At 35.3% G+C, this 14,096-nt stretch overlaps 1 protein-coding gene across 1 annotated transcript in view; it reads left to right on the top strand.

Moving 5' to 3' along the window:
• LOC121650691 (transmembrane protein 163-like) overlaps positions 1–9,620 on the top strand; it is an 85,790-nt gene extending 76,170 nt beyond the window's left edge. The window contains exons 7-8 of the mRNA XM_042002344.1: positions 8,507–8,648; positions 9,212–9,620. Coding sequence (XP_041858278.1) covers positions 8,507–8,648; positions 9,212–9,272 — 203 coding nt within the window. The 3' untranslated portion in view covers positions 9,273–9,620. The remainder of the gene's footprint in view (positions 1–8,506; positions 8,649–9,211) is intronic.
• The last annotated feature ends 4,476 nt before the right edge of the window (positions 9,621–14,096 follow it).

Genomic DNA, 14,096 nt, shown 5'->3' with positions numbered 1-14,096 from the left:
CCATTCTTCTACAGTGCTGGGTTATAAATAATTAATAGGTACCACACAAGGAGGCTGCAAGGAAGGAGGGGGCTAGACTACAAGGGGCCGTTCAAGACATTATTCTGAATTATCCTCTTACAGTCACACATAAAATTTAAGTCATTCACACACTAAACTAAAACAAAGTAGTTTCTGGTACCCTAACATCAAGAAAGAACTTTTGTTGTCTATCTTTAGCTAAATAATTTTAAGGACTAAAAAAAAGTAAAGATTGGAAAACAAAATAAAAAAATGGAAGTGAAAAAAAGTGTTAAAATTGGAATTTAACATTAGCCACATTTAGGGGGTTGAGTGTCTCATATATCATACTAAAATTGTTCACACACTATCTCTTAAAATTTATACTGAAATCTCCTCTCATACATCCTCATTCTCATATACTATAGTGAAATCTTCTTATATATCATACAGAAATCATTCACACACTATAGTGAAATTTCTGAAACCACATTTCAGCTCTATGTATGAAAAGCATTTAACTAGTGTGAGTGTGAGACAAATTTCCCCTGAAAAGACAGTAATTTCAGTTGAAACGGAAGTCACGTAGTAGAAAAAAAACAAGAGCGCATTTTCAAAACAAACTGAAAAAGAAGAAGAAGTTTGAGAATACCGTGGCAGAAAGGTTTTATAAACATTTATGCTCTACTAATGTCTGATCAGCTGCCTGGAGATAATCTCAGTGAAGATACTGCCTTATTGAATACTATACTAACCTCAGCAGAGACTATTAGAACCCTGTCAAGTCTGAATGAGGACATGCTAACTAGCTACCTGCCATCACTGGTTTCATCCAACTAGCAAAGCACTGTGTTAGTGGCTCTCTTAAGTCCAGGACAGAAAATTTATATTTCACTAGTCCTAATCTCCATTTATTTGATCATCCTTTTTCTCCAAGTGCAGACTCAAATTTTTAAGGTGAGAAGAAATGATGAGGATGTTGGAAGTTTCTTTTTTCTTGTGCACTACACTTTATTGAGTCACCAATGTTGGACGACCACACATGGTCTTACAATACAGCCTTACTCAAAGATATATTAAAGCAATAAGCCCCGAGAAGCCGTGGGTTACAGGGATTTTACAACGGCGGAGGGGTGTGCTAAGGCCCGACGCGAAAGCGTCGGGCCTTAGCCCTACCCTTCATATTGCTTATAAAATATAAATTTAATTAAAGGAACACACACATACACAAAACAATTTAACAATTTATTGGCAGTTTAATATAAAAATAATAATAATAATATATATATATATAATAATAATAAATAGCAGTGAGGAAAATTAAGTAATAATTTATTGCTAATAAAACTAATTGAGAACTATGTGTTCTCTCCTTCACGTCAGATTAAGTGGATGGTGGCCAACCAAAAAACACAGTGATATATCTTATTTGCTTTTTCATTTCTCGACTTCTCCAAATAGTCAATATCCTCTTCAGTGATGTCAGCGTGTCTCCTATCTTCTTTTTCTCCCTTGTCCATTTCCTCCAACCACTCATCAAGGCTCAGGCCATCCAGCAAATCGAAATTTACCACAAAGTCTGACATTTCTTTTCTTTTTTAGCAATTGTAAAAACAATTTACAACGGAACAGGTAAGTTGCGCTCAGAGCTATTGGTTGCTAGGCAACGCTACGCCCGTTGACACTGGCGCAGGAATATTTTGTGATGAGGTCTTACCGGGTCTATGTGTGGGTTACACTCAATTTATCACGGCATGGAACGCTGCTCAGCCAATCACAATTAAGGATGAGAAACACCCGTTTTATAACACTCTCTCTCCACTGTCTCACAGTAGACCATCTACCAGCATGGAAGATGAGGAAGATAGGGGCAACAGTGTCAGATCAGTACCAGGTTCATGTACAGTAACATATTTCAATAAAATTGCAAGTACATCGAAGCCTGTAATGTTTTTTTTTCACACTATAATTAAACATAGGTGGTGGTTTCACATGCTCTGCAAAGTGCTCTTTTATTAAAAAAACTGAGCACCTGCCCATCAAAATGTCTGTGCACGCCACTGAGGTGAACCTTATGTTATTGGCAGCCTGAGATCACGTGAATTAAGTGTTCAATGCTGGAGGGGTCAGACAGAGTTTGCAAAGAGTGGATCCGGATATGGATATAGTAAGGTGACATTTTAATGACTTGTAATACACATTGTTCATTGTTAAAACTGTTTTTACTGTGTTTTTACTCCCAATGTATTTTTAACCCTATGTATCTCATACTTCATGACTACCATATCTGTCATCATTTTGAGATATCTGTGATACAAAATAAAAGGATTATGATTACTTATATCTAGACCAGCTGAGGGCATCATATTGACTCCAAGGAAAACAATATAAAACATAGCAATCAGCTGTGACACTGCAGCATCAGTGTTTAGAAGAGGGCAAACTTTCATACCATAGGTAGGATAGGGAAAGGTTGTTGTACAACATTAGAAGCTGTTAAAGTGCTGGGATAGGCTCCAGCTGACCCATGACCCGTAATGGACTAAGCAGTAGATAATGAATGAATGAATGAATATTGTCAACCTTAACTTCAACGTCTGACACCTTTTTCTATACTTTTCCTCCCTCTTCTTTAATTTCTTGATCTTCAGCTTGCTCTTTCAGAGCCTTAACCTTGGTGTATGTCCTGGTGTTTGCTCTGGTGTTGTCTCAGACATCAGCCTGTTGTTTGATCACTCTCACTGGAGGTGCTAGGTGGTGTGGAAGCCAGTAGAAATGGTATTTATGGCTCTTTGAAAGGAGCTGGATCTTGAGGAGCCGTTCCTTTCAAAGACGCATTCAAAAGAGTGGCTTGTTCTTACAATATCTTACAAAATTTCACAATATATAAGAATGACAATCAAAATATGTACCTATATAAAATCTATTATACAAGATTAAAAAATTAAAGGAAAAATATAGATAAAAAAAAAGGATAAACCTGAGCAGTCAGTGCAAATTCTAGTAAATGTTTTGGATAGAACTCACAATATTTGTTTCCTAACAATACTCTCTGCCAATAGATGCTTCACATGAATGGAGCATGTTGAACATCAGATTTCTATGATCTCACAAATATGATCCCGAAATCCACTTGGATCTCATAATCCAATCCTGGTTGTTATCTGGATAAAACCCTCAGTTTAGGTTGTTCAAAACTTTTGAGTAGAATCCGGATATCTTTGATCCAAAAAAATTGACAGAGGTTGGTCCGGTAACTCCACACAGGGTTCAGGTGAGTCATTAACATTGTCACTAAGAGGGAGATTCGCACTGGTCGCAATGTTATGCAGGACAATACATGCAGGTATTATGTTACATGCTCCCGGTGGTTCCACTCGCAAAGCATGCAAACCGTCTCTTCTACCTGCTGTTCTTCACATGGCCGGCAGCGAACACTGATCTACATGCTGGAAATCCGGATTACGTGATCCTGAAAACTGGGATTTTGGATCAGGGTGATCCAATCCTATTTTGCTTTGAACAACCGGGATAAAAGTAAGCCGGATTACGTGATCCACCGTCCAGAAGAAATGGATTACGAAATCCGGATAGCTTTTATCCGGATTAAATTTTTTGAGCAACCGGCCCACATTTTCACTTTTATATTTTTATGTGTGCTTTACAATTATTTTTTTTCATCTAAAATCACCCATAGAAAATTTGTTTATTTGACTCTCTTAATTTATATACCGTCTATATTGATGGGAACGTCTGTGTTTCTGTTAAAGAATATCATATGGTAAGTTTTACTAAGATTTAGTGATAATTTTTTTTTATTAACCCATTAGAAATAATTCCCTTTCCACCATTTTATTCTGTTAAGTTCTCCCCTGAGTAAAGAAAGTTGTATCATCAACAACCAGAATGCAGTTTAAAACCTAAAACATTGACTAGATTGTTTACATACAAGACAAAGAGTTTTGGACCAAGTACTGACCCTGAGGAGTCCCACATGTAATATTTTTAACTCTGATTTCATATTGTCTAACGGTACATATTGCTTCCTTTCTGTCAGGTAATGTTTGACCCACTGATGAGCCAACCCTCGGATATCATATTTTCCCAATTTTTTAAGCCGTATGGTGTGATCTAGAGTGTCAAATACTTTTTAAAGGTCAACAAAGATGCTTATCCAGAAATGCTTTTCATCCATTGCTGTACTTAGTTCTTTTGTTAATTTGATTAGGGCCACTGGTATGGAATTATCCAGAATCCATACTTAAAATTGCATAGAATGTTATGTTTATCCCCAAAAAATTGTCCAACCTGTTTACAAATAACTTCTCTAATATTTTGAGAGTTGTGGAAACAAAGATACTGACCTAAAGTTAGAGAAAATATATTATGGGGTCTATTATGTTTTTAATTAAATTCATGTTAATATCAGCCTAGTATATGGATGACTTATTTGCACATTTATATACTACTGTGAGTACTTCTTCTTTTCTTACTTTAGTAAGAAAGATGCTATTAGCATCTTCTTTTATTGTACATGTGGCATCAGTGTTTGTTTTGGTTATGTTCTTTGCCAACTTTGGGCCCGCATTCACAAAAAAATCCTTAATATTATTTATTATTTCAGTTTTATAATAAATATTCAGGTTTTTGTTAACCAAATGATTAGGATGAGTTGGTTGGTTTTAGTGTTAATAAAAAGTCAGGGAAGGCATACTAAAATTCTGCACATAATAGCATAGTTACTGCTATAGTTTACTAGCATAAATTCTGATACACAAACAAACTATGATACAAACTGATTTCCGATTCTTTTCTTCCGATGGGCATTTTAATGGAAATCACAAGCTAGTTAGGTGGCGGAGGGTGTTTCATGAGTGCAACAGTGGCTTTAGTCATACTATAATATGTCTAAAGAGCCTTTCAAACAACAGAGACACAAGTGTCTTATTGTTTTTAGAGTACAGATATCTGGCTTCCCTTTAAGGGTCAGAAGTGACCATGGTATGGAGAATGTTGAAGTTGCTCGATTTATGTTGCAAAGAAGGGGCCCGAACAGTGTCACAACAGGTGTTTGAGTACACAACCAAAGAGACTATGATCAGAACTCAATAGAGCTGTGTACAGACAATTTATTAACATTATTAACTTCATGGAGGAAGAGGGTATATTAGATTCACCGAATGAACTGTAGCTTTTTTGTTTGCACTATATTTATTTACCCAGAATTGATTGGACAGTTAGAAAATTTGTAAACCAGTGGAACAACAATGGTCTGTCAACACAAGGCGGGCAAACTCCTATTAACCTGTGAAATACAGGTGTCATTAACAGCATCGGAATCCATTCAGTTATAAATCATGTTTTTCAAGATAACAACTATGTTATCAATGAAGAAGGACCATAACCAGACCTTCAAATCAATAACAATGTCATAATTCCTGACTTTGACATAAACATTAATGAGACCACAATGAACATCATAGTTTACTTTCCCTCATTCCATATATATTGTAATTATGCTGTTATTTTATTTATTTGTTTATTTTCAATTATTTACTTACTTACTTACTTACTTATTTTAGACAGAAATTCGAAAGTAAACACAAGGGATCAACAACAAGAAACTGAGAAAGAATGACTGGGAAACGCAGACGATCGAATACAGAAAGACAAAGTACACCATTGAGATTCATTGCATGGCATCATTTTACTTACTTATCTAAAGTATATATAAAACAACTTAGTGTGACCTGTTGTCAGATGATGACCTCACAGCCAGATGAGTGAGACAAAAACATACAAAACATGTTTTAGGTTTGTTTTAGAGATGGTCTCTCCAGAACGTGACAACTATTTCCTCAGAAGCTTTCTTGCTGCTACCTTCTGGAAATAGGTGAATGCTAAAAAGTTCATTAATCTGGTCGGCGGTCAGAGTGCCCGGTTCATAGCGGAAGAAGGGGCGAAGGCTGTGGCTTCGGATTTTCTCCAGTACCTCCAGTGTTTTCAGTCCTTCGCATAATCTGTAGCAATAACATGTAATTGAAGGTATTTATATAACTGTGCATGCACAACATAAAGAAAAAAGTTAGATTTATTTCAGATAATGTAAATAACCATGAACAGGGTACAATTCTAAACACTACTCTGAATAACCCTGACAGTGAATGCTTAGTACTGAATACTACTGAAATGGACCTTGAACCCTGTGGATGACCTCAACATGACAATGTCATGTATCAGCAGATCCCTGTCTCTTATTGAATGCATAGATCTCAGACATCCTGCACTGACCAAGTAGTCAAACAGGGATGCCCTTGACTTCTCATGGTCTTCAAGAGTCTTACTTTCAGACACCTAGCATCACAAGGAATAGGGACGGCTTATTTTAGAGACTACTTGTTGGTGAGATACCGCGTACTGCAGACCCATACAAAATTACTAATACACAAGGTAAGCCCACACGTAATACTTTTTTAACATTTAAAAAGTGCTAAAAAAAAAAAAAAGGAAAATAAAATGCTTTTCTGACACCCCTTGAACAGTAATGGAATTGACTTCATTGCGGATTCATCATACAATAAAATATTCGGATATTGAATATGAAGCTCACTGTGTCCCCTACAGAGGATATACAGAGTGATGCATGGACAGAGTAAATCAAGTAAATCATTACAGATATAAAGCATCCTTTTCATCATCGTCATCTGCAGCAATGTCTGTTTCTGTTGACAGCTACTCAGCTGGATCAGCTGTATGATTTCTGCATTGACATTAACATCACACACAGTAACCGTCACTGATAGACTGCATTGTGTTGTTAAAATGTGTTTAAAGAATGTCTGTAACCTTAAGATATTTCTACAATTAATACAGCTCAGTGTTTATTTAAATATTCAGTATTTTTCTGTTTTATATAAATAAAGCCACTATGCAATTCAGTGTTTGCTGGATGCACTGTGGTGAGAAAAAAACCCAGAATAACAAAGCCTTCTCCAACTTCTTATTAACTGAATGCACATGATCAAGTTAAAAAGCACTGGGTAAGACAGGTAAAGCTGTAAAACAAAAAGTTCAATTTAACATTGTAATTCTACTTTGACCATGTTGTCTCTGCAAACTTTAAGAAAGGTGAAAATAAAACAGAGTTTATTACCGATTAAACAGTAGATGGTAGACACAATTTAGAGAAAGCTGTATAGAGAGGTGGTTCTACTGATGGAGGTAAGCTACTTGAAATGAATGGACAAAACACATTACTTCAAGCTATAAATATTACATATCATCAACACATCTCTCACTATTGCATATTTACATCACACATGGTAGAATTAAAATATCTCAAGTATATATATATATTGAAATATAAAATTTCTTAAGTAATTTAACATAGTAAAATCTAAAGTCACGCTGTGTGTTCTCCTACTTCATCAGTTTGTCTTGAAAATGTGCTCTTTTTTCTACAAAGTGACTTCCATTTTAACTGAAATTTGTCTCTCTCTCACACACAAACACACTAGTTAAATGTGATTTCAGAAATTTCACTGTGAATGATTTCAGTATGATTTATGAAAGAAATTCACTATAGTCTGTGAGAATGAGGATGTATGAGAGGAGATTTCACTTTAATATATGACAGGTTTCACTATAGGCTGCCTCTGTTATCGATGAGAAGGGGCCCCCTTGAGAAAAAGTTTGGTAACCACTGCTATAGGGTGTGGACAATTTTAGATTGATATAATGGATGAGAGAAACTACTATGTTGAGACATTAAAAGTAATTATTAAGTAAATTTTATTGAAACTTTTTGAACAATTAACACATTGCCATAGCAACATGTCCATTGACTGCTGTGTTACAAGTTCAGGGAACCTTGTGTGTCCATTAGGAAGGGCTTGGGTGCACTCTGCGTTTAGAAACAATGTCATGGACTCTTAAAACAAGAATCTGTGAATGAAAAAGCAGAAAAAATGTCATCAGAATACTGAAGTTTTTATATTAGGATATACAAAAGGACAATATAAAGAAATGAATACTTGCTGTTCATGTTTAAATCTATGTACCAAATCAAAATTGATCAAGTTCATGTAAGTTCTAGAAACTCAATTCAATCCAGTCAATTGTACTCAGAAACTCAAGTTAACGGAAACGGCAATGAGTTTGCATATTTGTTTAGTAAGACCAACTTATTAGATTTTACAGTGTACATACATTATAATTGCCAAGTTTGACTCGGTAATAAACAGGTATTTTTTCATAAGACATATGTTATATATAAATGTTATAATATATAAATTGTTTTATGAAGTAAAAAAAGAAATAGATTAAATTAATAAAAAAAGCATCATTAGATGTGAAAGTAAAATATTACATGTAAGCATCAGAGCGTTAAACAGTCAGTATCAGGATTGGAGAAACAAATATGCTTTAGAATCACTAATTTTGAAATTAAAATTTGTTTCTAAATATGTTTTTTATTGACTTATGGTGAACTGTTTGTGTTTTTTAGGGTTTAATTCTCTGGTTGGAGCCATCATGGGATTTTCAATTCTTATCAGTGCTGAAGTCTTCAAGCAGCATCCCGATGTTTGGTTTCTGGATGGCACCATCGGAGTTCTAATCGGACTCATCATTTTTGCATACGGGGTCAAGTAAGAGATAACCCGACACCAGGGTCTAATGTCTAATATTTCCATTCTAGTAAGCTTTTAACATATGAAATGATTCTGCTAACGCCAGCTTCACATGTTGGTGCAACATCTTACAGTCTGAGGCGATTAGGTGTCAAACAGGCTGAAGCTGATTCTCCATTGATATTTTTATTTGCATTTAAACGATGTCAATAAGAAGAGATGAATGGAAGTCTAAAGAACTTTCATTAATGCACAAAAAAGTGTTGATCCTATATGACTAGCTGTACAAAGTAATTAAAATAAATCCCAAAAGAAAAGTTCTTTCCATTTTCCTGCTGTTGATGTCCTCTATGGTTGTTTAGCTCAGTTTCAGCAACCAGCCTATACTGCCGCCCTCTGGTAACATAATGTAACCTAGTGTAGTGCTTCAAACCAGACAATGGAAACACTCACGGTGCTTCAAAAGATCACTTAAGATTTGCATCTCTAATGAGCGGAAACTCCAGCCTGAGATGTCGTGGAAACTGTGATTCCTGCACGTTTGCATATTTTCCAATAACAGCTTGTTTCTGTGTCCTCAGGCTCCTGAGGGACATGGTGCCCCGTGTAAGACAAACAAGGAACTACGAACGCTTTGAATGAGACCTCTGAATGCTGACAAGATGAGCAGTTTCAGACACACACATACGCCCACACACCTAGGAGCTTCCTGCCCTCTTCTCTCTAGTCTTTCATACACTCATGTCCACATTTCACTTGCACATTGATATGGTCAGTACATGCTCATGTTCTGAATATACATGCACATATGCTGTTTATACTGTACATAGTACATTCACACACGTATGTGTACATACATCTGAGAGACTTTGAGAGAAGCACATGACTGAAGATCCTCTACTGGAACGAAAACAGCTTAAGATCTTTTTTTTTTTTTTTTTTTAATTCTCTAGATCTATTCTAATAAAGTAAAACAAAAATGACACTGTATAAGGATAAAGGGGAGATGTAAAAACAATTCAGAAATGGTAAACTAGAAGCACTCAAAGACGGCAGACTTTTTTTTTTTTTTTTTTGTCCAGTGATTGTGGGCATTCTTTTTTGAGTTTGAAGCTCTAAAGACAAAACTATCTTCCCATGGGCAGGTGCAAACTTACATCAACCTGGTGGTCACGTGACCATGGACAACTTGCTGGTGAAAACAAACCCTGCATCATAATCGCGCCTGTGTTGAAGTGTGCAACTTGGTCCTAAAGTTTTAAATTTTCTCCATCAGTCTTTGAATTATTTTGAATTATCCATAATGTCATAAAGTTATATTAATACCCTTAGTGTCAAGGCTAGAAAAAGAAAAAAAAAAAAAATATATATATATATATATATATATATTAGTGCTGGGCACGTTAACGCTTTAATCGCGCGTTAACACCACGCTTAATTAACGCTGTTCATTTTTTAATAATTTTAAAAAATTTTTTATATATATTATGCTTTCTCTGCATTTGAAGCAAATTGCAGAATACAAAGTTGTTCTTGTACTCCATCAAATGCAAATACTGTATTTAATAAGTATTTAATAATGTAAATACTGAAAGGCCTCGCAAGAGTGGGTGCTGTGCAGTATAAGACAGTGTCATCAGCGTAGCAATGAAAAGCTGAATTTGGAATATTCTGTCCAAGATCACTTATGTAAATAGTGAATTATAATGGGCCCCGCACCAAACCTTGAGGGATGCCATTTTTCACTTGCAGTATCTAGAGGAGGCTGTATTGGCAAAGCTAGTGGCAGTAGGACTGAATGAATGCCTTTTTGGCTACCTGGCGTCACAAAATGATCTGAACAAATACTGGAATATATCAAAGGACTCCAAGGTCATCAGCATTAAAATGCTTGATAGCTCCCAGCAAGTTACCACTTCTTTCTGGGCTTTTGTGTCTTTTTCGGTAGTTTGAACAACAATCTTGTGTTGTCTGTGGAACAACTATGTTTATGGCAGCCAGCCACAACACAAGTTTTCAGCATATTTAAAGTAAACTCAAAAAAAAAAAAAAAAATGTTGGATGAAAATCCAGTGTTGTGAGTTTAGCAACCTTATGTTTTTACTTGTAAAAGACCCAGATTTCACAGAGTTCACCAATTTTCCCGGGTGTTTGCACCTGCCCTGCACCTCTAAAGAATCTTTAAAATATCCCTGGATCCAGGCAGTGTCTGGATCACCCCCAAAATCTAATTACATGTTTCTTATTCCATTTCAGAGATTTCCTAAAATTTTATCAAAATCCATCTATTACGTTGCTAACAGACAGACAAACCAGCGCTGCTGAAAACATAATCGAATGGCTAGTAATGGCTTTGAAATTGACAGTGAGAGAGAAACCAACCAATCACAGCACAGCATAGTTAAATCATAGATTATCAGATGATTTAAATTTTTCTTTAACTGCCTTCTTTGCCACTGGGTAAATTTTTCAGTGACTAAAGAATCCTGAGCCATCTCTACTGCATGGTTTGGGTATGAAATACCAAAATCAAGTGTTGGCTATCCCATTACTGTTTCAAGTTTTGTTCACTTAACTATTGTTGCTATTAACTGTTATCGCATACATTTGTTTAAAAAAATATCATTCTTACTATTCTGCCAAGGGGGGAAAAAAAAAATTCTAAGAAAATTGTTTTCATTGCTTTTCCTTAGTGAGAACAGGGTTAAGCAATATGTATTTGTGATTCACTAAAAGACTTCAAAATATATATTAATTTAATGTTTTAACAACTTTATTTGCAACAGCATCCAGCTTTTGGTTTCCCACTGATTTTTAATTTACCTGTTAAATATTTCAATTATTAAGCACAGACATTTGAAAAATTTATCTTTTGGAAAGTAAAGAAAGAAAGAAGCAAGCAAAAGTATAGAAAGAATGACACAGAGAGCACAAAGAATGAGCAACGCTGAATCAGCAAACATGGCTTCCTCTGAGGGCCATTCATGGTTCTGAAATTCAGCATTAAAAGTTAGCCTTAAAGAAGACAGAACAAAGTACAAATGTTTGATACAGTAAAAAAAAAAAAAAAACCTGAGGGCACAAATCTAAAATAATTTGGCGTGTTTGTATAATAATAATAATTTTTTTAAAAACAGACAGCCAGAAACTACTACATGTGATGTGAACAAGCACAGATTAGCAAACTTTCCTACCTTTTTCATATTCCAGCCGATGTCGTTTGCAACTGATCACGTGGCTCTATTTAACACCAAACAATTATTAGAAAATGGTTTTTACTTCTGTTATTAACTGCTATGGAAGACTGTTTAATTTAAATCAGTCGTATGTTTTGACTAGTTTGTAGATAATATAATGACACAGTCAAATGCCACCAGGCAATAACAAAAAACTTTTTATTTTATTTTATTTATTTATTATTATTTTTTTTTTACAGGAGAGACTCCAGTACCGTACCATTTGCTCTGTTCATAAATTTTCTTATTAGTGTCGCACTAAATCCAGCTGGGGTATTTTTTACTTTAAGTACTGTTATTTTAGATATAGTTACCTCATTTTTCCCTCAGTTAAAGCTAAAGATAAAACTTTAGATAAATCTAGGCACAATAACTAAGATACAAGCAGTTTGTATAAATACAATTTACAGACATGGTCTTTTCTCTGTCTTCTTACCTGCTTCTCACCTATTTCTTCTGCATGTTGCCTCCATTCTTATCCATAATTACCTGCAATGACCAGAATGTAATTACAAAGCACACGCTCTGTAAATATATTTATTACACTGTTTTTGGAGTAAAAAACATTTAGTTAAAGTCCAGACTAATTAATGTTGCATATTGTTAAACATGATTACTCTGTTAGTGTGAATATACTGTAAATGTTATTTTACGTTTTACTATAGAATACTGGTGAAATGAAATGACATGTCTTACTGTAGGTTTTTTGCACTCTATGTGAACATTTTTGATGGGGACTTCGGTTTGATCTGACAGCACTGTTCAAGGCTTAACTGTGTCTTAGCTGGAAAAATCCCTCTTTGGACTTGTTGTTAGTTATCTCTGTGTTGTTTGAAGGATTGTGGACATTATGTATTCAAACATAAGATTATTTAAAATGCTTTTAAAGAAACACTGAGGATTGAGTGGAAATATCCAACTAGAGATTATGTTAGTATTAGAAAAGATAATAGAAATGAGGAATTTTGTGTAAATTCATGTAAATATTGCATAGATGTTGTGTTATGAACAAATTCATAATGAACTCAGTGGGTATGATTAAAAATATTTACATTTTCAATTGAAGACAACTGAAAAATGAGGCCTGTTTATCTGTGGATGTCAGTTTGTAAAGCTTTTCCGCCCTCTTGTGGCTGGTAGTTTAAATGACAAAAGTGGTGAGTGTGTAATCATCCCCAGCTGAATAGTATCAAAGACTTTGCCAGTGGCTGCGATTCAGCCTCCAGTCTACACTGTATCAGCTCTGAGTTGACATCGTAGACAAGATGCAGAATTGTAGGTATCATCTTTAGCTCCATTGTGTGAAGGGTTAGATGCAAAGCAAAGGTGTGAATCACTTCACACCAGTTTAACTCACCAACAGCACACTGATTTGTAATCATCCCTCCCCCCACCTCTGTACTGCATAGAAGACAATCTTTACGACTTTTTCTAACAAAAGCACAGTGTTTGCACATGCTAAGACCAACACACAAGGCACAGAACAAACCCACTGTCGCTTGATTATACAGATCTTTCTTTTCCGTAGCTAAGTTGCTCATAGGGCAAATGATTGTGTTGGATAAACGGAAAATAATTTATGATCTTGCCAACAAAAATCCTTTCTACCTCTCTTCTTTGTGCTTTATGTTATTATCATGTGACTTCTTTTTTTTAACACATTGATGCTGCAGAAACTTAGAGCCATTTTTTAAGATGTTTTATTCACTGCTGCAGAATACAGGTTCCATGCAATAAGTGAATGGCAGAAAATAAGAAATATGTGACCACCATCGCATGATCATCGCACACATTAAATGAACACCATTTTGACACTTCCACTTGGTTCCATCCCTTGAAGCAGTTTTTTGATAAAGAATTGTTATGTTTTTGTTGTGCTGAGGAGCAAAGACAATAAACCTCTCATCATATGACATGTGACATAGCATATGAATTCATTTCAAAATTTTAGCGAAACTGCTCAGAAACGCATCCAGTTCTGTGACTTTATGAAGTCATCGAGACCATATGTAGGCCATACTGAAATTACTGGATATGTGTAATTCAGGTGTAATGATTGTAAAGATGAACGCACTTACCATTAAGACCCTAGAAAAATCATCAAACCATTCATTCTTTCATAAAGTTATGATAGCAATACTAACCACTTTACATCATTGCTGCAGGCTTTGCATGGGCTTGTAAATACCCTTACAGTGTTGGTGGTTGGAGATGCATTGCAGCCACACAT

This window comes from Melanotaenia boesemani, chromosome 12, assembly GCF_017639745.1.
Source record: "Melanotaenia boesemani isolate fMelBoe1 chromosome 12, fMelBoe1.pri, whole genome shotgun sequence".
NCBI lineage: Eukaryota > Metazoa > Chordata > Actinopteri > Atheriniformes > Melanotaeniidae > Melanotaenia > Melanotaenia boesemani.
Note: the sequence above shows the minus strand (reverse complement) of the source record. Positions and strands in the feature narration are given on the sequence as shown.